At 34.7% G+C, this 26501-nt stretch overlaps 1 protein-coding gene across 6 annotated transcripts in view; it reads left to right on the top strand.

Moving 5' to 3' along the window:
- Positions 1-26501, top strand: part of SPAG16 (sperm associated antigen 16) — a 1164736-nt gene that overhangs the window by 877532 nt on the left and 260703 nt on the right. For all 6 annotated transcript variants that reach the window (XM_032754635.2, XM_058438740.1, XM_058438747.1 and 3 more), the window contains one exon: positions 20754-20880. In XM_032754635.2, coding sequence (XP_032610526.1) covers positions 20754-20880 — 127 coding nt within the window. The remainder of the gene's footprint in view (positions 1-20753; positions 20881-26501) is intronic.

Genomic DNA, 26501 nt, shown 5'->3' with positions numbered 1-26501 from the left:
ATTTACCCTCAACTTTGGCCAGTTCCAAGATTGTTGTGCCAAAATCAATTAATATGCATCAAAATTGAATGAAAACACTCCAAAGAAATACCTTTAATCTGATTTACATATGAATGTATTCCTGTCTTCTTATCTAATGGATTTCAATTCAACCAGATTTAGTTTCAGATCCCAACTATCACTTACCAGTTGTGTGAATTAGAAGTAGCCTAAATTTTCTCATATGTGATATGGTGATATTACCTAGTGCCTCATAAATTGATCAGGTTTACCTTGTTGGATGTTAGATATTTTGTATTTTTACAAATAGTTTTGAGCTTTGTTCTGGAATGCTGTCAAGTTACTTAGAAACTGTTTAATACTTCCAGATTTGTTAGGTGGGAAAGAAGCAGTGTTCAAACTAGGGCTAATTACTTCCCCGCTACTAAAGCGGGGAAGTACCCCTTCTTTGTCTTCTAATCTACCCAACGACCTCAAATCTTGAAATTTTTCATTCTGTCTGTTAGGGCAGTCCTCACTTTCCCAGTGTAATCTGAACATCTTTTCGTGTTCCCTCTAATCATTCCAGGTAGTTCTTCCTAGGCCCCTAAGTAATTTCCTCACAGGCATATGCCAATGAGCTAAATACTAGAAGAGGTTTCTCTGTAGATCTCCAGGGTTTTCTCTGTGCAACTCTCACCTCACCTCTTCTGTACACTCTGCCTTGCAAATTCTACCTGCCTTGGCATTCCTGGACCCTCAGCTTCGTTTCTTTAATTAGGGAGTCTGCTGTGCTTTATCTCAGTTCCCTGTCCTTGGGTTATGGGATAGAAATTGTCAAGAAAAGTCTGTTTTAGCATCTGTCTTTAAGTGTCAACAGATTTCACCAGAAGATATGCGATTGGAATAATAATAGCATTATTTTCAACATTTATAGTTAGCCCTTCCTCCTATACAAAATAAAATTTGCAATATGTTTGAAGAAGACTTTAATTATAGTTCTGCTTGGACCATGAATTTCATGTGAAGGCTTAGACAAATCCCTTAATTTCTCAAGACTTTACTTGTCTATTCCATGGAATACTTTGATCTGGACAACTTTTATATTATCTTTCAGAAATATATTGATAATCACTAACATTTTCTTTAGAAATTGAGAAAAACTATAGACTATGAATGCATCACTTATAAGCCTTTTTAGAGAAGCAAGGATTTATTTTCAACACCTGGTTTTTCTGAAATCTGAAAGATTCTTTGTGACTCAGTACTTACCGGTATTAACAAAAAACCATGAGATCTGTAGAGGAGAAAAGAAGAGCTTTATTTTCTTAACAATAATCTCAAATTGGGGAGGCATAGCCTACAATATAAGTGAGTGTGCCTTCCAATGAACAAAGTGGGGGTCTGGCTTAAATAGAGAAAATTCTCACCCGAGTTCTCAACCAAATCCATTTATGCAAATGAAGCATTCAAACTTATTCAGCTCTGATTGGTTGAAATAGATAAGCCCTGATTGGCTGGCTTCCAAGCCCCAAACCAGAAGTCTCTGGTCAGTTGTTGTTTTTTTAAGCAGCTGGTGTGAGAGTTTGAGGGTCGTGGCCACAGTTTATCTTGACAACAACAGAAACTGGTTTGGATTAACCGTAGAAAGGGAGGTTTTGTGACACTTTTACGCCTTTCTGAGAATACGGGAGTACTTTCTGAGAACACAGTTCCCTCGCCTGGCTATGGCCACCTGGTTCTGTATTAACTTTGAGAACCTCAGTCAGCCATGCAGATTTCATTTTGTCTGTTGGCCAGAGGCATGCTTTAACACTAGCAAATACCACAGCAAACCTGAGATCTTTCTTCTGTCATACAAAGTGGTGCAAAACTGTAAAAATTTAACACCACTCGCTCTTCAGATGTGGAGCAATAAGCTTCAACTTTTACTTCATATCTCTTTGGTTTTATTTCTTCATATTCCAGAAACCCTACTGCCCTACTTTGACATTACAGTATGTTACTATGTAAATATATCATAAGATATTGCTGCAATGTGACAAGTCACATCGGCAGAAAACACCAAGGGCCTATAAGATGAAAATCTCATACATGAATATCTGAAATAATGCCAAGAATGACACTGAAAATGAAGTAAACTCACATGAGAGTCAGAACATTTTTCTTTAGTACTTTTAGAAGAGGCTCACTGCCAGAAGGAGAATGCATCAATTTCATATGCCATGTAAGGAATTTCCATTTCTCCTTGAATAAAACGTTAGTTTCAAAAATTGTCTTTAGAGTAGAAAGACTCTCTGTGATTTACTAAACCTTCTTCTCCCCTTCACCTTCAGAAATCCACTAATTTTGCATCATATTTGGCAGCCAGGAAGTTGGGCCAGTCTATATTCAATTCCTTCAGGACTGTGCTTTCAATTTATTTGACATCTGCAAAATAAGCATTATGCTAGGTGTCGTGGGAGATTCAAACAAGTAAAGATCTAGTCCTTTTTCTTGAATAAACGAGGCTAGGTGTGGTAGCTCAAACTTCTGAGAGTTTGACAACAGTCTGAGAAACACAGTGAGACCCCATCTCTACCAAAAAAATTAGCTGGGCATATTGGCATGCACCTGTGGTCCCAGTTGCTTCGGGAAGCTGAAGTGGGAGGATGGCTTGAACCCAGGAGTTTGAGGTTATAGTGAGCTGTGATCATGCCACTGTACTCCAACCTGGGTGACAGAGCAAGACCCTACCTCAAAATTAAAAAAAAAAAAAAGGATCAAACTGTATCCACAAAGTAGGTAACTATTTGTATAAGGTAACATGTTATAAGTGCCAAAGGTGGCTAACTAAAAGTCAGTGGAGAAAATTTGTATTTACACAAAAACCTCCACATATAGTAGCTTTATTCACAACTGTGAAAACTTGGAAGCAACCAAAATGTCCTCCAGTAGGTGAATTGATAGAGAAAGTGTGGTACATCCAGACAATGGAATGTTACTTGGGACTTAAAAAAAATGAACTATTATGTCATGAAAAGAGATGAGTGAACTTAAATGCACATTACTAAGTGAAATAGCCACTCTAAAATGGCTACATACTGTATGATTCCAACTATGTGACATTCTGGAAAAGGCAAAACTGTAGAAACAGTAAAAAGATCAGTGGTTGCCAGGGGCTGGAGGGAGGGAGGGATGAATAGACAGGGCATAGACAATTTTTAGGGTGGTGAAAATACTCTTATAATGATGGTTACACTTGTCTAAACCCATAGAATGTACACCACCAAGAGTGAACCCTAATGTAAACTGTGAACTTTGGGTGATGAAGATGTGCCAATGTAGGTTCACCAATTGTAATTAGTGTACCACTCTGGTAGCAGATATTGCTAGTGTGAGATGCTATGCATGTGTAGGGGAGACAGGACATATGAGAAATCTTCATACTTTCCTCTTAATTTTGCTCTGAACCTAAAACTGCTCTAAAAAAAATAAAGACTTTAAAAATAAACAGTGGGTATATTGGGTATAATTCTTGAAAGAGTTCTATCACAAATATGAGAAGTTTTGCTTTGACTTTCCAGGTATGGAAATAATCATTCATTCATTTATTGAAATATTTACTAAGTATATAATATAAACTGAAAACTGAATGTGTAAATGGTGTGGAATAGTACTGTCCAATATAACTTTCTGTAATAAAAAGATGATTTTTAATCTAAAATGTCCAATGTGACAGGTGCTAGCTACATGAGGAAATTTTTAACTAATTAAAAGTAAATGAAACTGAAACTTCAGTTCCTCAGTTGCTGTAGTTACCTTTAAAGTACTCAATAGCCATATGTATTAAACAATGGTCTAGGATAAAAAGACGGGCATGTATGTAAGAGATTGCAGTTTTGTAACATGAATTTATGGGAGCAAGAGAAGGAATACATTGTGTCACTTAGAGGACTTTAGAAGAAGTTGTGTTTGAGCCAAGTTTTAAGAATGGTTGATATTTACCAGAAAAATAAATAAGGAATGAGTATCCCAGTCAGTGGAAACAGTAAGGAGAAAAGCATGAGGACTTGGGGTATTTGAGGAATAGCCAATAGTGTAACATATGGGGAAATTTAAGGAAGATGATAGGCAGAAAGCAGGCAGGTCAAATTTGCATTTGAGATTCTCAAATTTGCATTTAAAAATGACTGTCATGGCTGGGCCTAGGCCTTGTAATCCTAGCACTTTGGAAGGCCTAGGCAGGAGGATCACCTGAGGTCGGGAGTTCCAGACCAGCCTGACCAACATAGAAAAACCCCGTCTCTACTAAAAATACAAAATTAGCTAGGCGTGGTGGCAGACGCCTGTAATCCCAGTTACTGGGGAGGCTGAGGCAGGAGAATCACTTGAACCTGGGAGGCAGAGGTTTCAGTGAACTGAGATCGTGCCATTGCACTCCAGCCTGGGCAACAAGAGTGAAACTCCATCTCAAAAAACAAAACAAAACAAAAAAACTGCCATTAGTATAGAGCAGGTTTTAGCAATACTGATTTTATGGACTGGTAATTCCCTGTTGGAGGTGGGGGCTATTTAGTGCATTATAAGACTTTTATCAGCATCCCTGGCCTCCATCAACTGAATTCCAGGGGCACTTTCTAGTTGTGAAACCAAAGATGTCTCTAGACATTGCCAGATTTCCTCTGGGAAGAAAAATCACCTCTATTTGAGAACCTTTGCTATAAAAATGGACTTCCAAGGCCAGGTGTGTGGCTTACGCCTGTGCACTTTGGGAGGCCGAGGAAGGCAGATCACTTAAGGTTAGGAGTTCGAGACCAGCCTGGCCAACGTGACGAAAATTCTCTACTAAAAATACAAAAATTATCCAGGTGTGATGATGCATGCCTGTAATCCCAGTTACTCAGGAGCCTGAGGCAGGAAAATCACTTGAATCTGGTAGGTGGAGGTTGCAGTGAGCCGAGATCACACGACTGCACTCCAGTATGGGTTACTGAGCGAGACTCCATCTCAAAAATAATAATAAAATAAAATAAATAATAAAATGGCCTGCAAAGATAGAGGGTTGAAGTGAGGAAGTTCACTGCATGTGTCCCAGTGTGAGATGATGACAGGCTGAAACAAGGGATTTTTGGAGGCAAATTTCAACTGAATAGAATTGGAAAGGAAAGAGATGGAGAATGGGATAACAAACTCTGGTGACCACCTGGAGTTTGGATCCTTTTGTTGAAATGGAAAGTGCAGCAGAAGGCTCAAGTTGAGGAAAAGATTAATTTGGCTTTGAACAGGGTGACATTGAGGTACGTGGGGAACTTCCAAGTGAGAAATGCTATCAGTAGTTGGAAATAAAGACCTGGAATTTAAGAGAGAGCTGTGAATTGGAGATGTAGATTCAAGTCATAAACATCTTAATAATAGTTGAAATCATGAGAATACTCCTTTGTGCTTCCAGCAATCTGGACTTAATGACGACTCATAGTTTCTGACTGATCTCCAAATCCACACTTTTTGAATCAATTCAACACATAGCACCCGTTCCTTCCTGATTTCATATATGAAAAGACTTTGAAGTCTACACTGGCCTATTTACTGTTAGCGCTTCTGCCTCAGGGCCCTTGATCTTGCTCTTCCCTCTTCCTGAATAGCTGTTTATTCTCACAGCATAACTTGGCCCCACAAATCCATTAGATCTTAATTCAAAGGTCACACATTCCTAGTCTTAACAGGCTATTTGTGTTTCAACACCCTATCTGCCAAACATTCCTTGTCTACATTTTTAAAAATTCTCCATAGCTTTTAACATTTAACATACCACATATTTTACTGATTTATTTAATTTATTGTATATTTCTTTACAGAAGCATGCCCGTTCCGTGAGGCTTGTCCACCACTTAAAACTGTGCCGAACCCTTGCAGGCTCCATAAATATTTGTTTGATGAATAAAGAGATAGGTTCTATATCTCAATCTATTCTATAGATTGAGACAAATTTGCCCGAATTCAGTCAACCTCTTACTTATAACAAATGTGAATACCACAAGAAAGCAATCTTCATTTGTTTTTCAGGATCTCAGACACACAATCTTGCACTAGATAATACCTTCTTAACTTACTGAGACTAGTGGCCTTCAACATTCCCTTTAAAGTATCAACATTTATGTACAAAATACATAACTTTTTTACATCATATGTAAAATTTACATTCCTCAGTGTGAGCTCCAGAAACTTTGGAATTTTTACCCGTTGTTAACCTCATCATTAATTCACCCCATTCCCCATGGAGTAGTATGTTAATTTCTGCTTTGTGCTCTAACTTTGTACCATTTTCAATAAAAATGACGCCTTCCTGCCTTCTCTTCATTAATATTTGTCCATAATCTTAGTCTATCTAAAACATTACATTTCCAGAAAGCTGTATTCACCTGATGAGTTTATCCTAGGGTTCCGCTCCTAGAAGATACTTTCTTAGATTCTACAGTCTTGAATTAGGTGATCAATTTGTATTCTAAACAATACCTACTTCTAGCATTTAATTCTTCTATTGTAATTGCCTAGTTACTCCTAACAATCAACCAGAAGCTTGCTGAGGGTGCATATTCATTGTTTTTCTTCCTCTTGGTCCAAGCCAGGGTCACAGTAGAGTTCAGTAAATATTAGTTGCTTTATATACATTGTCTTTATTTCTAGTTACTCTTCTGCCTTGTCAATTTAAACACCTGCTTGCTTGATTTGTTCTTTGTTAATACATATGGTAGTTGTTGATATGCTCTTAAAGCTCTATTAGCTGTTTTGGTGTGTTTTACCTCAATAACAAAGTATGCATGTTTATGCACCTAAGTGGTTTCATGGGTGCTGTAGTTTGGATGTCTGACCTCTCCAAATCTCATGTTGAAATTTAATTTCCAGTGTAATGGTGTTGGAAGGTGGGACCTAGTAAGAGGTGTTTGGGTCATGGGAGCAAATCTCTCATGAATAGATTAATGCCTTCGCTGAGGGAGCGGATGAGTGAGTTCCTACTCTTATCTCCCACAAGAGCTGGTTGTTAAAAATAACCTGGAACTTCCTCTCTCTATCTGTCTGTCTGTCTCTCTCTCTCTCTCTCTGTCTCTCTGTCTCTTTCTCTCTCTCTCTCTCTCTCTCTTGCTTTTCTCTCTTGCCATGTGATCTCTGCACACACTGGCTCCCCTTGCCTTCTGCTGTGAAGAGAAGCAGCCCGAAGCCCTCACCAGAAGCAGATACTGGCGCCATGCTTCTATAGTCTGCCGATTGCAGAAATATCGGACGCTGGGTAATTTATAAAGAAAAGAGCTTTGTGTGGCTCACAGTTCTGCATGTTATACAAGAAGTATGGTGCTGTCATCTGCTTTTGGTTAGGGTTTCAGGGAGCCTCTACTCATGGCAGAAGAGGAAGGGGAGCTGACAGGAAGAGAAGGGGAGTGTAGGTGTCACATGGCGAGAGAGAGGAAGAGAGAGGGGGTAGTGCCAGGCTGGTTTTAACAAGCAGTTCTCACAGAAACTAATAGAGTGAGAACTCACTCACTACAAGAATGACCACAAACCATTCATGAGTGAGCCACCCCTATGACCCAAAAATCTCTCACCATGCCCTACTCTAACATTGGGGATCATATTTCAACATGAGACTTAGTGGGGCCACACTAACCATATCCAAACCATAGCATCAGGTTTTGAATTCCGAGCCTGTGTTTTGCTAACCAAATGACTCTGGGCAAGTTTAATAATATAAACCTTGGTTGTCTCACTTGTAACATTGAGCAGTACCAGTACCTAACCAGAGATGTAGAATTAAATGAGATAGTACATGTAAACCACTTTGTACAAGTTATTGTAATGATGTAGTGCTGTGTTGTGTACTTTAGCTGCTCAGTAATTATTTTTGAGATTTCCAGCTCCTATCCATGGAGCATGATTGGTGATATGATAGTTGTTAATGCCTAACAGGCTGATGATGGCATAGGAAAGAAGTATACACCCAAAATTACAAACTTATCCATGTCTTTCCAGTGCTCTGTATTTCCTCCTTCTTTATACTTGAACTTTCTAAGCATTCCCAAAACTTACCTTCTCTTTCCATTCTAATTCCATAATTTCTTTGCTTTATTTGTGCCATTAGGGTACTGAGGAAATGGTGTAATGAGCTATTGCTTAATGCTGCATAGGCCTGTCCTAAGAGACACGCTAATGTATCAGTACTAAAAATGTTTGAAATACTAATTTTCCTCCTAATGAGCCTAAACATTTTATTATAGTTATACCTTAATACCAAGTTGCAGGTCATTACCTTCACATATTGAAGGCAGCTGATGTTTCCTGGACTTAATATCTCTGCCATTTGCTTGATGACCCCTCTTACTTGCCCATTTTGCATAGCAGAATTTTAGAAAATAAAAGTTAGATCACTTGACAGGTACTGTGTGTGATGTTTTGATTTCATTATTTCTTTATTCAAAAATATTTTTCTGATGATAAAAATTAATGTATGATAATTTCATGAGATCTAATTTTTTAAATTGAAAAGAACAAATAAAATTAATGTGCATTGGCTTACTACCTAAAGATAATCATTTCTGATTTATTTTCAGTATATGCTTTGTGTATATATACAACATAGACAATTTTGCATGCTGCTATTTTCATTGAACTACGTATTTTTTGTCATTAATAATCTTTGGCAATGCCATTATAATAGTTTAGTTATATATTTATATATGTTATCTAATAACATATATATATATGTTTTGAAATGCCAAAATAATAGTTTAGCTATATAATTATAAATGTTATAATTTTATATATTACGTATATATATGTTTTATCTATTTATAATTTTTTATGTTTCTACAGTTTTAGCTTATAAATAATAGTGTGAGGAATATCTATGTGACAAATTTTTATCTTATTGACTATTTAATGTATCCTAATGGGGAAATATTTTCTATATTTTTAAACATTTGTGATATACTATACTAGTTTTGAAAAAATAAAATGTAATACAATGGATAAAATCTTGGACTCTGAAGTTAACCATACATGGGCTTGAATCCCCACTCCAAATCATTCTAACTAGGTAATTTTAGGGAAGTCACTTTACCTCTTTAAACATTATTTTCCTCATTTGTAAAATATAATTGTTGCACATAAAAAATAATCCTATAAATATTGAGCATATGTCATGACGAAAAACTGTTAATTTTGGTTATCAATTACTACATCTACCAGTAATACAAATCTGGTTGTATTGCAGTTTTATCAACATCAATGCTGTCATTAAAAATCTATTCTAATTTGATAGAAAAAAATAGGACATGTGAATTAAAAAATCCCAAATCAAACTAATTTAAGCAAAGTTAGGGTGTTCATTGGCTCTATAGCGGAGGGAAAGATCACTCCCACCACCTTTTTATTCTTATGTGGGCTCTTTGGCTGGTCCAGGAACCGAACTGATATAACAGACGAACAGGAGAAAAGCACACAAGTTTTATTAATTTTACATTTACATGAGGACTTTCATCAGAGAGCAAAGTCCAAAGGAATGGCCAAAAGAAAATGCTTTTATATTTTTTAGATACAAAACATAAATTTGTAAAGAAATTACAGAACAAGGGGACCTGGCTAGGGTAGTAAGTTCTAGGGGAGATATTAGGAGATACATGAGAGGTGTAAAGCTAGTAGAAGATAAGGGTTATTTGGGGGAGATTATTTATTCAGGCCTATTTCAAGGCTAAGTCCCAGTATCTGGTGATAAGAATTCTTCTCACACCCTGGTACTGGGAAAGCACCCCTTGCAAAAGAATATTTAAAGCCTGCTGCATGCAGGAAAAGACAATTCAGCCATTCTTTTTCTGAAACTATAATTTATCCAATGTTTTTATCTCAAAATAGTCAATATACCAATTTGGCATATGTGAGGACCATACATCCTTTACTTCTTCAGCTCCCAAACCTAGACTTCAGACCGAGCAGGTGGCAACTGGCATTTAGATTTGGCAGGAACCAAAACTCAAATACCACCTGACTTCCTGAATGGTCTTACTCTTATTAGTTTCTTTATTGTACTAGACCTGAGCATCAGAAGGAAGATTACACATGTATATGCATATTACACATTTTCTGAAACCTTTTAATCAGAGAGGAAATAGCTTATCTCTCTCAATATTAGTTTGGAAACTACAGGGAAGTAATCTTATTGCTCCTACCTGAGCCAGATTCCTACTCCTTAAATAATGACTCCATCCAGGGAGATGAGTTTCTATGAGGACACCAGCTACAGTGTAGGAAATGAGAGGCAGTTCTTCAAAAAAAGTGAGATAGCAAACCTATGACCACTAGAGTGATCTTGGGCTGGGTAACCAAGCTAAGTGGATCTACTCCAAATAAACCACTGTTTGAATTTGTTTCACTAAACTATATTCGTAGGGTCAGTGAAAAGGTTTTCGGGTGTTTAATCATTCTTCTGTCTAGATCTCATTTCAAGAGCAATATTTATATTGTCTTAGTGATTTTCCTCTTTATTTCCTGTATTGCTTTTTGTTATATTTAAGACAATTTTTTCAAAGTTTATAGCCAGTTGATTTTTAAATTTATTTTGTTCTGGAAATGCCATTTTACTGAAGAATTAACAATGAACATTAAGTCCTTCATAGCATTTGGTGTGGTTTCTTTAATCTCTACCATATTTTTAATTATCCTCCTTTCCCTGATGTTGCTTGATTATGACTTTTTTCTTTGTGATTATTTTTGTCTGTTTTTGACAAACCTTTCAATTTGTCTGTCTATATGTTCTTTTCAAAGACCAGCATTTGATTTTGTTGATGTTATCTCTTATTATTTTAATAACTTTGTTTAATTTTGCTTCTCATTCATCATATATTAATTATTCCTACCTTTTCTATTCTGTAGAAAAGAGCATCTTCAATTTAATTTTAATATATTTAAATTTCTCTTTTTAAAAAAATGCATCTGAAATTATAAATTTTTATTAATAATGGCTTCAGCTTCCTTCAACAAATATAATATGAATTCCTTCATTTGGATTAATTCTGAGCACTGAACTCTGAGCTTTTCTTCCTGCTCAAATTCCTTTCTAAGGGCCTGGGTAAAGTCAAGCCTACAAGCCATAACATCTTGTTAAACAGGCCTTTTTTGAGGCCTGTTTGAAGCCCAATATACTGTGGCTTACTTTCCAACCTGACTCTAGCATGGCACCGTATGACAGATAACAGACACTTTATCTTAACCTAAGCATTTGTTTCTACTGACTCCAAGTATTTAGACAAAGTGTAACTCTTTCAACCAATTGCCAACTAAAAAATCCCAAGACCCACCTATGACTTATAAACCTCTACTTGAAGATGTCCTGCCATCTTGGGCCAAACCAGTGTGTATCTCCCATGTACTGATTTATTATTTTACCTGAAATTCCTGTCTCCCTGAAATGTATAAAACCAAACTGTAACCTGATTGCCTCGGGCACACTTTGACAAGATTTCTGAGACTGTGTCTCCCCAGCATGTGGTTACTCTCATGGGCTCAGAATAAATCTCTTTAAATATTTTCACAGAGTTTCCTTTTTCTCTTTTTGTTTTTGTTTGTCACCAATCCCATACTTGTAATTTACATTGTTTTTTTTTTTTTTTTTCTTTTAGCTTCCAAACTTTTTTTTGATGCTTTGGTGTAATTTTTAGTTTCTAATTTAATTGCATCATTGTAATAAAATGTGGCCTTTATAACACTTCTTTGTCATTTCTTGAAACTTATTTTGTGGCTTATGACATACTTCACGTATATTTGATGATATTATTTATTTGGCAAATACTGTTTTCCATTATAGATCAAGCTTTGTTTTTTGAAGGGGTGGTAAAATGTTGTATATCTTTGCTTTTTTGCATTATCTAGCATTCTGATGGACTTGTATTACAATCTTCCCCATTATTTGGGAAAATAATTTATTTTTATACTCATGATAACTTTTAAAATATTTTAAAACGTCATTTGTCTTTACATATAAATTTATTAGGTATACCTTGTGGCTAGAGTATTCCCTTTATTATTCTTTAGTAATAGACTAGTAATTTCTTTACTATAATTATTTTTTTCTGACACTGATATTCTACAAGCTTCTTAGGAATTAGTATTTAATGATTTTATTCCTTTATTTTCACTCTTGAATATTTTGGGAATTTTGTTATTGTTTCTGCCTGTTTTTAATGTTTCTCTTGTAAATTGCACATAGTTGTATTCTTTATTATTTAAACTATTTTAGTTGTTTCTTACTTTTAATTGTTAAGCATATCCCATTTGTGTGTGTGGGGGAGTAAGGGGTGGGTGGATATGACAGAGAGAGAGATATATATATTTCTGTATTGGTATTGCCATAACAATAACTTGTATTTTCTGTTAATCTTGTTTTATTTGCTTCTTTTTAACTTATTTCCTGAATTTTGCTTAAGATAAGATTTAGATTGGGTTAGGGTTAGAATTAGAGTTAGGGTTTGGATTCAGCATTTTGTCTTTGATTTTAACTACATCAACTTTGATTAAAAATTACTGAATTTTTGGCTGGGCATGGTGGCTCATGCCTGTAATCCCAGCACTTTGGGAAGCCAAGGTAGGTGGTTCACGAGGTCAGGAGATTGAGACCATCCTGGCCAACATGGTGAAACCCCGTCTCTACTAAAAATACAAAAATTAGCCGGGCATCATGCCGTGTGCCTGTAATCCCAGCTACTCAGGAGACTGAGGCAGGAGAATCTCCTGAACCCAGGAGGCAGAAGTTGCAATGAGTCGAGATTACGCCACTGCACTCCAGCCAGGGTGACAGAGTGAGACTCGGTCTCAAAAAAAAAAAAAAAAAAAAATTACTGATTTTTTAAATATTTGTGCTCGCCATAATATATTTTGACCCATGCTATACTTAGGATTTTACTTTTTCATGGTGAAATACAAACATTAATACTTCTTTCCATAAGATATTTAAACATTTTTATTCATTGAATGAAAATGCATTCAACCCAAAGTGATATTTAACTAAAGCATAGAATTTTAGGTTGAGGTTTTTTCCCTCAGTACAATGAGGACATTATCCCACTGGTTCTAATATCTACTTAAAAAATCAATTGAGGCCGGGCGCGGTGGCTCACGCTTGTAATCCCAGCACTTTGGGAGGCCGAGGCGGGTGGATCACAAGGTCAGGAGATCGAGACCACGGTGAAACCCCGTCTCTACTAAAAATACAAAAAATTAGCCGGGCGTGGTGGCGGGCGCCTGTAGTCCCAGCTACTCGGAGAGGCTGAGGCAGGAGAATGGCGTGAACCCGGGAGGCAGAGCTTGCAGTGAGCCGAGATTGCGCCACTGCACTCCAGCCTGGGCGACAGAGCGAGACTCCGTCTCAAAAAAAAAAAAAAAAAAAAAAAAAAAATCAATTGAAATGTCTTTAAAATTTTTTAAATAGGTAATCTGTCATTTTCCCTTGTAGGTAAATATCTCTTTGCCCATAATATCCCACATTTTTCATTACACTGTGTTTAGGTGCAGTTTTATTTTTATGCATTATGCTTAATATTTGGAGTGCAATTTTAGTCTTGATATTATATTTTTCTTCAATTCTGGAAAAGTTTCAGCCATTACACCTTCGGTACTGCTGTTCTGACTGTCTTTACATTATCTTCTTTTGGAATGCTTATAAAACTTATACTGGAATATGTAACTCCACTCCCACCCTCAAGTCTCTTAGTGGTTTACATGCTTTTATCTTTTAATCTCTGTGTCTACAATCTAGCTAAATTTTCCAGATTATAATATTCCAATCCACTAACTTTCTTTTCAACTTTGTCTAGAATAGGGTACATCCTATCTATGGAGCCCTGTTTCTTCAATGACTAACATTTTAATTCTCTTGGATTTCTCAAGTCATTTTAGATTATGTTTGTTTCATTTCTTTTTCTTTAATGAGTATTAGCTCTTTATTCAAATCTTTGAGACTCACACTTTAAAATCTTTTTCAGTCTTTCATAATTTTAATCTATACAGATCACTTTTATCTTCCAATTGTTGACTATATTAGCTTTAGATCTCTTTGCATGTTATGGAAAATTTTTGGTAGCTTCTTTTGAGTAAGTAAAAGGTCTGATCATCTCTTTTAACTCCCTTTATTTCTTTTCCTCTTTCTTTGTGCTTACCCTTCCATAACTTTCAGTATTGTAACTATCTCCTCTGCCCCAGGTCTCCCAGGCCCCTAGCTCCAGGGTGACCTAGGATAGGCTTTACGTTTAATGTAGGTGAAACCTGCCCTCTGGTTTTGAAACCACAGATGCAGTCACTGAGTATGCTACTTGGTAAAGGTCCAGGTGGCGAGACTGTGTGTTAACTCTAGAGTCCTTAAATGTATAGATTCACAAAAATTGTAGCTTCAAACAGCATTAGCCAGCAACTTTTCTCAGCTTCATTTTGTCAGGAAATCTTATTCCAGCCATGGTTTTAGCAGTAAGTTGATGTTTATCTTCCATCTGACACAAAGCTCTTTTAGTCTCTTTATTATTCTGCACAAGTTGAATGACCAGTCTGCTTCCAAACCCAAAACCCAGAGCCTACGTTTTCATCCCTATTCTCTATTTTGTGTTTCTGTTCTGTTTTTACTTAGTGCATACTATGCCTGTTATTCTGTCCTCAAACTCTTCAAGCCCTCATACTTTTAAAAATCATTTTTTAGCCCCACTCTGTCTTTGAGACATAGTACAGCTTAGTGACTCTAAAGCCAAATGGCCTTAAATCCTGGCCATTTCTTTTTTAACTGTGTGAACTGTAGGCAAGTTAATTAATCTTTCTGTGGCTCAATTTCCTCATCCATAAAATGGAGGTGATCACCTATTCCATCATAGTTTTGGGTTTTTTTTTTTTTTTTTTGATTACCTGATATATGTATATATCTGTATACGAATGCTTGGAACTCTGAGTGACACATAGTAATTACCCAATTAGTGTTAGCTATTACTAGTTTTTAATTGTCTCATTTCGTAGTTATCTTTTAAGACCATCTTGACCAGGGTCCTTCCATAAATTATTTAGTTCTTCTAGAATATATTTAGTTTTATATTATGAGGTAGAATCACAGTTTGACTCATCATATAGTTGTGAGAGTCAGCTGTGACATTATTTACAGGTATGTTATAAGATAAGCTATAAAGTATTGTGCAAATGTATGATTTTGAGTCTTATGATCACAAAAACATTTTTTTCTGAATTTTAGCTCATTTAAATGTCTATATTTGTGAAAACATTCTTTTAAATTACATACAATCAACATTGATTACTCTCTACTTTCTTTATATTTATTCATTCAATTAGTGATTTAAAATCAAATACCTAACATGTAGCAGGAATTTTGCTGGGTGCTAGAGATTCAGTGTTACAGAAAGAGCTCCAGACCTAAATGGAAACTTCTTTGAGAGCTTTCCATGCAAACACATTTAGTACCTTCCCATTCTCAGTATCAGTACTTGTACCAGTGATATATTTTAAAGTCTCATGAGACTGGGCACAGTGGCCCATGCTTATAATCCCAGCACTTTGGCAGGCCAAGTTGGGAGGATCACATGAGGCCACAGGTTTGAGACCAGCCTGAGCAACATAGCGAGACCCTGTCTATAAAAAAAATTTAAAAATTAGCTGGAGGTGTTGACAAACACCTGCAGTTTCAGCTACTTGGGAGGCTGACGTGGAAGGATCACCTGAGCCCAGGAGTTTGAGATTACAATATTGAACTGCAGTCCACCCTGGGCAACAGAACAAGACCCTATCTCAAAAATAAGATTTAAAAGTAAAGTAAAATAAAATGAATTAAAAGCTCATGAAATAAATAGTAATATGTTTGGCAATGATATTTGAATAATATATAACTGTTATCTTTGAGGAGTTTAATTATTTGTAGTTATTGTTCACATTTAAACTATTAAACGATTATAAAAATACACAAAAGTTTTTATAAATGATGTAACTCCCCATTTAATCATTGTACATGTGTATTATATACTTTTAATTAATGTAACCACAGTTTGGCATAAATTTTTCCGTGTTTTACATTGGTTCTATAATTGTTATTTTAATGGCTTTAGAATTATTTATCTAAGATATTCATGTACTCATTCTACAATTATCTATTGAACATAAACAATATTTTATTCTAGGTCACTAGAATGTACTGCTAAACAAACAAAACAAAGTTCCTACACTTAGTGTTTACAACATTCTCATGCATACATAGTTGATGTAAAATCACTCATTTAATTTTTCTAGTATGCAGTATAACTCTTTGACAACAGAATATTATATATATTCTATTGTTCAGCCTCGAGGAATCATTGAAGAAAGGAAACATGTCCTGGGCCTAAAATGCTTTTACTGTTCAGTAAATTGACTTTCCAAAAGAAAAAGGTATTTATATATATAACATATATATGTACATAAAACCCAGCAAGTTGAACCAAGAAACTACTTAGCTGACTCATCAGGATGAAGGTTCAAACTACAATCGAATTGGACCTGAGTCTTACAAAATAGGTTAATATCCTATTTCTTTTAGAGATGCAATATAAAGACATAGGGACTTTCATATAAAAAATTATATTACTATATAATATTTCTTAACCTGAGCACTAGCCCTGTAATCCTAAAAGTTAGGATAATGCCCAAGTTTGAAATATTTGTTTTAAAAAATTATACACAGCCATAAGATATGTTTATATTAAGGAATACTATTGGCTTATAAAATAGTATTTTAATTATTTATTTAAATTATTAATGACCTCATTAACAGTCCAGTTTTCTCCTTTTCTTTCTTTGTTTTACCATATATAAATACTTTTGGAACCTCTGTGCAGAGAGATAGTAGTTCAGTCTGCTTTTCTCTCTGCAGCTGTTGATAACAAGTTTGTATAAAAGTTGCCTTGAGCAGTTTTCTGAATCCACCACAGCCCAAGGTTTACTTCTTCCATATTAGATTATTATTTGAAATTTCACTTGTTTCCATTTTGTATTTATAAATAATGCTACATTAGTTTTTTCATAATACATTTTTCTTTATAATAAAGTTCAGAAGTAATATTAAAAGTTTCAAAAGTTTGGACATTTTTGTGATCCTCGATACCTATTGCTAAATTTTTCTCTTATAAATTCTCAGCAGCCTAGATGAAGCTAGATTGATCTTATGTTATTCTACTCTCTAATTTATTATTAACTTCATGTCTATATGGTTTTCTCATTATAGGATCTTTAATTTGGTGGTGGGAAGCTTAACAGAGGCAATCAGGAGTGATGACTATTCATTTTCATCTCAGCTGTACCCTTTGTCCACTTGGCTAAATTCTACTGGCATAATTAAATTCATTTGAGTCTTATGACCACAAAGCATTTTTTTGGGCTTTGGCTCAGTTAATATTTCTATATTTTTGAAACAAATTATTTTAAATCACATAGAGTCAACGTTGATTACTTTCATTCCATTCCCTTTGTATTCATTCATTCATTCATTCAGTTCCTTATTCAAAGACCAAATGCCTAACATGTAGTAAGAACTATACTGGATGCTGGAGATGCAGTTAGAGAAACAATCATAGATCTCAATCTGAACTTCTTTGAGAGCTTTCTGCACATCCACCTTCAGTACCTTCCCATCCTCAGAATCAGTAGTACTACTACCGATGATAACCAGAATTGCATTTTAGAGATTTCCAAACCTCTTGAGTCCTGACTCTCATTAAGATTGTCATGAAATCTCACCTGTCTTTAAATACATTTTCTTTGAAGTATTTCTTAATTTAGGTTAAATGCCTAACTATAGCTTGACTGTCATAAATTGTAGATAAAATGAGTTTTCCCCGGGTTGTCATCTAATCTCCTTCCCACATCTCTCCATCTCCACATCCCTCAAAACTCAAACTACACAGTTTGGATTAACAACATTCTAATTTATTCTGTCTGGAGGAAGGAGATTGGCAGATGGCCCTCCAATTTTCCTGAAATGGGAGAAAGAAGAAGGATACAGGGCATTAGAATATTCTAAGTATTGGTTCTAGATTCTCTGCCTCTTCCATTGCTTTCTGTCTTGTAAGTGATTCAGACCCATCGGGTTAGAATTAATATTCACCACAAGACTGCTTTGGAAGGACTTGGACAAAAATAAAATTTTTAGGTAACCTTTGAGGAGGCATTACTCATCTATCAGCTTAACAAATATTTTGTTGAGCTCTACTGTGCTCCAAACACTATAATAGACACTACATCTGCCTCACTAGCTAACTGGATATATAGTTAAGCTGTTCTTCCATTACCAAGTATCTTTCAGTTATCAAATCTAAACTCAAACTTATTTCTATTACTTAAAATATTATACTTGGCTGGGTGCAGTGGCTCACGCCTGTAATCCCAGCACTTTGGGAGGCCAAGGCGGGCAGATCATGAGGTCAAGAGATCGAGACCATCCTGGCTAACGTGGTGAAACCCCATCTCTACTAAAAATACAAAAAATTAGCCAGGTGTGGTGGCAGGTGCCTGTGTAGTCCCAGCTACTCAGGAGGCTGAGGCAGGAGAATGGCGTTAACCCGGGAGATGGAGGTTGCAGTGAGCCAAGATCGCGCCATTGCACTCCAGCTTGGGTGACAGAGCAAGACTCCATCTCAAAAAAAAACCAAAAAATTATCATATTCATTTTACCATAATGCATGCTTTCTCGTGGCTTTTAAGTTTCTAAGGCAATGGAAAAAAATCTAGCTAAAGGATGTTAGTTATTCAAAATTGCTTAAAGTTGCTATGTACTAGTTTATTAATGAAGCATTTAGCACAGTACCTGGCTCATTAAAAGCATTTCATAAATATTGACTCACTTTCATATTATCAAACTATTGAGCTTGATCATTTGACAGCAATAAAAGTTTCAAGTATTAAGTGTAAAAATGTTAAAACTACCTACTCATTTTCACACAATAACAACGATGAAACTATTTTTTATTTTAAGCATACTTCCTCAAATTTTAATATGCAGTGGGATAAAGTATACTTTAAGATTTTCTTTAATTCATAGACTCCAGACAACAAAAGAACATGAAGTCCATCCACCTGCCTGTGGCAAGAGGTGCATCCAGATTAAACTCCAATGAAAACTTACCTACTCTGTTCCCAAAATTGAAAAAAAATTCCATTCTGTGACTTCTCTCAGATCATTGAAAGCCCTTATATTTGGAAAGAATTCTAATTTCTAACATTAATATTCATTGCTGATACTGAAAACTGTTCTTTCCTTTTCTGAAATGAAATTCACTGATTCCTCACAATTCTTATAATACATGTTTACATATTTGAGGACATTCCAAGTTCTCCATGTTCCCTTTAAGTCATAAAAAATATTAAGCATCTCATTTATTAGATTGGGGACAACGCTGTCGTATTACTGTGCCAGTGACAACAGTTATATAATTTTAAAACTAGTTGCATTCATTGCATTACTGGTGTGTTTAGAGAAAAACAGTGAGTCCGCTTGAACTGTAATACAGGATGTATTATTTTTCCAGAAGGAATAGAAATCAAGGAGTAAGTGAGAAAATATGTGAGCTAGTTCGAAATGATAAGGAAAATTACATGATAATTAAGGTATTAATATTAACATTTAAAATAATGTAGGGAGAAAATGAGAGGATTGTTTTTAAGTTGACATTAAAAAATTTGAACTGCAGCTGAAAGGGAAACTGTACATCAAATGGGAAACAGTATATTGATGTTTTATAAACATAATTGATTATTTTAATGTGGCCAATACTCATTCAATGTGTGAGTGTACAAAGAAATTAGATGACCAGAATGATGAGAATGAGTGAAGATTATGAGTTACTGGGGAGCAGAAACCCCTCTTATTCACCAGCATATCTCCAATCTCTGTCACAAAGTAGATGCTCAATAAACATTTCCTGAGCGACCAGCAGGAGGCGTATAGACAGACCCTGGGCTCCGAACTGATGAGCCTGGGCCACTGCTACTATGCTGCAAAAATATCTCTCCCCATCTTCCATTGCCATGTCACTTGAATCCATTCACCCTTCCTTCTGTTTTCCTTCCCTTTTATCCAATTACCTTCTTCCTTGTTGCACTACATGTTACCAAAGCAAGCCCAACTATGTTTTCTGAGAATTTTGACTAACAGACTACAATAGGCACCATTTTATTGCCATCAACTTCACCTGGTGCCTGTCATTCTACCTACTATGACGATATTCTTCTCTCATTGTGTCCATTTTTCTTCCTACCTCTTTTTGTTTTTTCTCTATTTGAGGTATAAATTATCAATGCTAACTAACTGCAAGCATAAAAGCTGAGATATGCATGTGGTATAATTTTCCCACATTCACAGTTTTTATGTGTCACAGATATCATATGCGTGATGTGATATATGTATATATATATATATATGCAAATTATGAGTGTACATGTTTTTGTTTTGTTACATCTTCTAATGTAGTTAAAATGAAGATGCTTGTCTGAAATGTTAACTCCAAAAATTTAGTGGAGGATTTTATATATTAAGAATATCATTTTAATAATTTTATGTCCAAAATAAAGTTATTAACAACTACTTCTTAGTTTAGAGGAATGTAATCTTACGGCTGTAATAAAATCCTAACACTTACCTTTTGTCTATAGGTTACTATATGTATTTGTATGTATGTAGTGTGTGTGTGTATATATGTATATATATAGACACATTTTATTTTTGTTTATTTTATATTTTGAAGGGTCACATGATAGCATCCTGTGATGCCTGTGGGGTTACAAAGCTATGGGACTTTCGGAAGCTGTTACCAATTGTGTCCATCGATATAGGTCCAAGTCCTGGCAATGAGGTGAATTTTGATTCATCAGGTAGGATCATTTTTGTCTAATGTTTCTGACTAAGCCAATAACATTAATATTTGTTCTGAAACTATTTTGTTTCTACTTAAATGTATGTATTTCTATGTAAATGTCTCTTCTCAATATTACATTATGTTACATTACATTGTGATATATTTATCATGTTATATATAGCATGTCATGTGAAAGAATTATATTCATATATTTAAAGTCAGAAATAAAAGAGGTGATAATATGTACTAATCTAGACAGCATAGGTTTGTTAGCAGTGCCACGCAAAATGTTCACACCTCCGTTCCTCAGAATCACCATCCAAGGTAAGCAAATTGGATTTTCTAAAGGCAAAATAGTGAAGAGTAGAGAAGAACAAAAGTTTAGCAAAAATGAACTTGAAACATTTTTAGTGTAATAATTTAATGTTAAAAATTTAATGAATTACCCCATATTGTCTAGAGTTTACAATTAATTTGAGATAAACATGTATCTTATTGTTGCAATTATGTGCTGTGTATTCTATAATGTTATTATATTTAGTTTTTATTCCATAATGGTATAAGTATTATCAATTAGATAAAATATTTTATCCTTTTTGATGAGGAATAGTGTAGCAGCTGATTTTATGAACCCTACAATAATTCCAGTTGTCCATTTATAAGGTTAAAAATTACAGTTGCATCTGCATCTTTAATGAGTTTACTAAATAATGTGTATACGTTATTGAATAATCTATTTTTTCTTTGCTCTTGTGATACATGTTTTAAACTATTTTAAGTTTTGAGAATATTTTGAATCTTTGAGTATTATTTGTGGTAAATCAAAGTTGTGGAGATAGCAAAAACTTGATTTTAGGTAAAGAAGTAAAGAACAAATATGAAGAAAATATTTTATTTTTTAAGATAGTCCATGTTAATTCTTTAGTCCAGAAAGTATGAGTATGCCAGGAGTAATTCTAGAGCCAGAAGATAATTGTTTGTTTCTTGGGACTGGTTTCATAATATTGCCATCACATATCGGAAATTTAGAAAATGGTAAGTTTGTCTTCTTAACAAACTTTAAGTCATATTCCCATTACAGATTGGCATATGAACCACACTAGTAACAGTGGCTTCTTTAAAAATGTTTTAGTAATATTTTTGTTGTTAAGACAATTATGGTCTGCCTGAATTAAAAAAAGAAAACACTATTCAAAATAAAAGTCCCAACTATGGGAATTTCATCTTATATTGCAAAAGCCTATTAAAAGGTCAATTTATAGTTTTTGACATATAAAATTTACATTGACACCATAGCGCTAAAGGAGCTCTACAGCTTTCACTTGGTTTTCATAAACATTTCACATCCTTAAATCCCATTTTATTATCTTGAGCTAGCATTCAAGTATTCATGTCTTTGAATTTTGAACTCTGAAATTTCAAAACTTTTGTCCGTACTTCCTAATAATAGAAGTTAAGAGGTGCTTTGAAATACTATACAATTAATAATAGCCATATATTTTATTGTCATTAAATATGTTGCCACTTGCTCTTTGCTATCCTTGTCATCCAGCCCAAAAGTTATTTGCATACTTAGATAAACATGATTTTAAATAAATTTCAGTATCTGTCTTCTGTCATACAGGTCAGTGTGATTTTAAGGCCCTTGGTACATCAAACCTATTTTTTTCTCTCCATGACTGAAATATACTTGGTGATACACTAATATTAAGAAAAGCATAAGAATCAGCAGTAGAACAGCGAGAAACATCAAAGACAACACGTATGAACGAGGGACTCTAATGAAAACACTTTATCCGTCTGAAGGAATATGATTTCAACCTGACCTTCCCATCCCTTTGACCATTTCTTTAAGGAACATACCATAATTAATTTTAGTTCTATGTGTGTGAGAAATTACTGTCATAAGGATTTTCTCATTGAATAATGAGAAATCTGTGCTTCTGTACAAGATAAGTCCTCAATGACTTTTCATTTAAAAGATTGAAATATATCAAAAGTTGAAGAAACCAGGGAAAACAAACATAAAATCTAATGAGAGAATGCAGAAAGAGGTGAAAATCACAAAGTTAAGTGCTAGAAATTATGTTCATCTCAAGAGAGTAAAGAAGAGTGCAAATTAAGAACCAAACAAAATTGAAATAAAGGATGGGGCACATAGGTCTCTTCTAATTGCATTTATTCAGGAAAAAAATGATTTAAAGAGAAGTATAACAAAATTGTATCATGAAAATACAATCAAATCTAATCTAATTTAGTAATCTCAAAATACACATTCATTTGAATATATCTTTATTTATTCCCAGTGGCAAGCCAATACAAGCCTATATGATGTAACCATTTTCAAAAAAAGCAAGAATATAATTGACGCTATTGGCAATAATGAATATGTATTGAGGGCTCACATTAGTTATGTCTAACCATTTTTTCTAGTCAAAACTCTGTGACAGAACTAAATTGTGCAGTTATATACACCTAGCGTGTTATTTGTCACAACTTATATAATGTGAGGCCAGGCAATGGTCTGCTGTCTCCGCTGTGCTCTGGGACTATTGAAAACACACATGTAATGTCATCATAGTGTTATGTAACACATGTGGAATTATAAATAGCATCCTGTCTGAGATATTTCATATAAGGAATGTGAGTGGTTATTATATACTTTAAGTGGCCATTATACAAACAAAAGTTGATGATAATATTTAATGTCTGTGGATCAGTTTAATTTAAGGGCGTCTCAAGGTTATGAGGTGTACTGTTTAAAAAGAGTTATTTTCTTATGAAATGACAGATCTTTATAAATAAGCGATTTCTTATCACTGCAAATCCAACACAGTAAAGAAATAAATTGGAAGTAGAGGTCATTAAAAGGCTGAAACTGTTATCTATAATCTTAAATTTCAAATTTTGATGTATAACAAAATTGTCTCATTATTAACCTCATAAGTAAATATTGTTATTGTGGATTTATAAAAGTATATATATATATGTGTATATATATATATGTGTATATATATGTGTATATATATATATGTGTATATATATATATATATATATATACTAATAAATGGTACCTTACCTGTCTTAAAATAGAGATTATTCACAGAGTATCATTTTTAAAATGTAGCTTTGGCAAAAATGTTGGAAAACCAAAGGTGGAGAAAAAGAATATAGACTATGTAATTCAGACCCTTAGGTTTAATCACATGTTCAGCACCTTTTAGACTTTAAGCACATTACCTATTTCTCCTCATGGGAACAATGGAAGAGACTATTGCCTTGCAGTGTTCTAATGTGGACTCAAAGGGATAATGATATTCTGTAATAAGGAACTCAGCGTCTTCATCTACCATGTTTTATCCTAGTGCTGAAGGGGTCTGAGAGGTCAACTCATTCATTTTACGGATGAGAGAAATTAAACATATTGGTGCATAAGAAAGATGCCTGAGGCTGGGTGCCACTATAGAAGGTTTCCAGGGAAAGCATAAATATTAATAAACAAATAATAAACAAGGATCAAAACCTCACTTTTATGTAATATTAAAAACTACTTAATCAGTAAGTTATTTGTAATGTGATATATACATATATATTTTAAATCAAGATATAAAGATATAGGAATCACCCCCTAGAGTTTAGCTTTTCCTGTTGCTGTAAAAAATCAGCCTCTCACGCATTTAAAAAGTTGTATATGGCACAGCATTATTTACATAACGTTTTATTATCAAATACATTGCTTGTGACAAACACAGATTATCTCTGTTTATAGATACATACATATAGTAGTATATATCCCAAGTATTTGTGAAGGGATAAGTGCTCCTTTCTCATTAAACAGAGAGCCTCCTGGTAACATAATGCTACACATTTTTGTGAACGTTCACTACCTAAATAATATCTCTCACTTGGCATATTCAAAATGCCATTTATCATTCAAAAATTTATTGGTATTTCAGAAAATGTTAAATGGAATTGCGTAGTGAAAGTAATAAAAATGAACCATGAGAATTTATATACATACTTTTCCAGATCTCTGACTTCACCATGTTTATGTAGTTTAGCAATATTTTTCTCTCCTTTGTAAAACTAATTCCAGTAAATTTGCAAAGAAGTCACATCCTAAGTCCTAAGAAAATGCAGAAGCTGAAGTTTGAGCCATATGGGCACTTTCCAGTAGAAAGCTTATCAGTATCAGATCATTAAAATGAGTAAAGTTTCCCAACATTATGTTCTCCACAATCAGAACCACAGTAGAAATGCCAAAATGGAATGAAAATATGACTCCATTCAAAATGCAGAAAATATCAGATCCCCCCCCATTTTTTCGTAACATAACAAGATAACTCTAAAACCCTTGATTTATATTTGATTCATCAGTTTCTTCTAGAAAAAACTACAGTTCATCATTTTTTATTTAATAGGAAATTTTATTTAATAGTTAATTCCCTCTGATAGAAGCAGTATAGTGCAATGGAGAGAAAATTTATTTAGAAGTTAGAAGCCCAAGTTTTGAATTTTCTCTCCACTACTTACTAGCAAAATGATCTTGACAAAATTTCCAAATATTTCTGAACCTCAGATTTTTTTTTGTATTTAAAATGATAAAAGTCTATAGGGACTTCCACTTCCAGACAAGACGTTGTAACAAAGACCAACCAGATTTATTCCTAACCTAAAATGATTGAAAGAAACAAAAATGTATGTACATATATGAAACAAGGGCTTTCAGACATGTAATATTTGGCAATAAAAGACAGTAATACCTGAGAGAGAGAAAGTAAACAAGGTGAGCCCTATGACTGCCCCAGAATATAGCCTGGAGAAAGTTTCTAGGTTTCAATTCAGGGGTGAAGGGACTTTTGGCTAACTCTCAGAGTTGAAGATCCAGTGGGTAGTCCAGGAAGGCCAAGGCAGCTTGAGTTTGCAGGGTAGGGTACAGGAGGGTTATGAGCCACATACAGAGAACTGGAGAGCTGCAGAGTCCCCTCCAGTCTTCAGCTGGCTAAGAGTGAATACAGGAAAGCCTGAGGCCAGAAAAAAATCTATCTTAAGCATCAGAAGGAAAATCCCAAGAGCTCACACAGGCCCAGAAATAATTCGTGTTCCCACCAACAAGAATGGGAAAACCTTTTGCTGTGCAGAAGCTCTTTAGTTTAATTAGATCCCATTTGTCAATTTTGGCTTTTGTTGCCATTGCTTTTGGTGTTTTAGACATGAAGTCCTTGCCCATTCCTATGTCCTGAATGGTATTGCCTAGGTTTTCTTCTAGGGTTTTCATGGTTTTAGGTCTAACATGTAAGTCTTTAATCTATCTTGAATTAATTTTTGTATAAGGTGTAAGGAAGGGATCCAGTTTCAGCTTTCTACATATGGCTAGCCAGTTTTCCCAGCACCATTTATTAAATAGGGAATCCTTTTCCCATTGCTTGTTTTTGTCAGGTTTGTCAAAGATCAGATAGTTGTAGATATGCGGCATTATTTCTGAGGGCTCTGTTCTGTTTCATTGATCTATGTCTCAGTTTTGGTACCAGTACCATGCTGTGTTGGTTACTGTAGCCTTGTAGTATAGTTTGAAGTCAGGTAGCGTGATGCCTCCAGCTTTGTTCTTTCGGCTTAGGACTGACTTGGTGATGTGGG

This window comes from Hylobates moloch, unplaced genomic scaffold (genome assembly GCF_009828535.3).
Source record: "Hylobates moloch isolate HMO894 unplaced genomic scaffold, HMol_V3 SCAFFOLD_1, whole genome shotgun sequence".
Taxonomy (NCBI): Eukaryota; Metazoa; Chordata; class Mammalia; order Primates; family Hylobatidae; genus Hylobates; species Hylobates moloch.
Note: the sequence above shows the minus strand (reverse complement) of the source record. Positions and strands in the feature narration are given on the sequence as shown.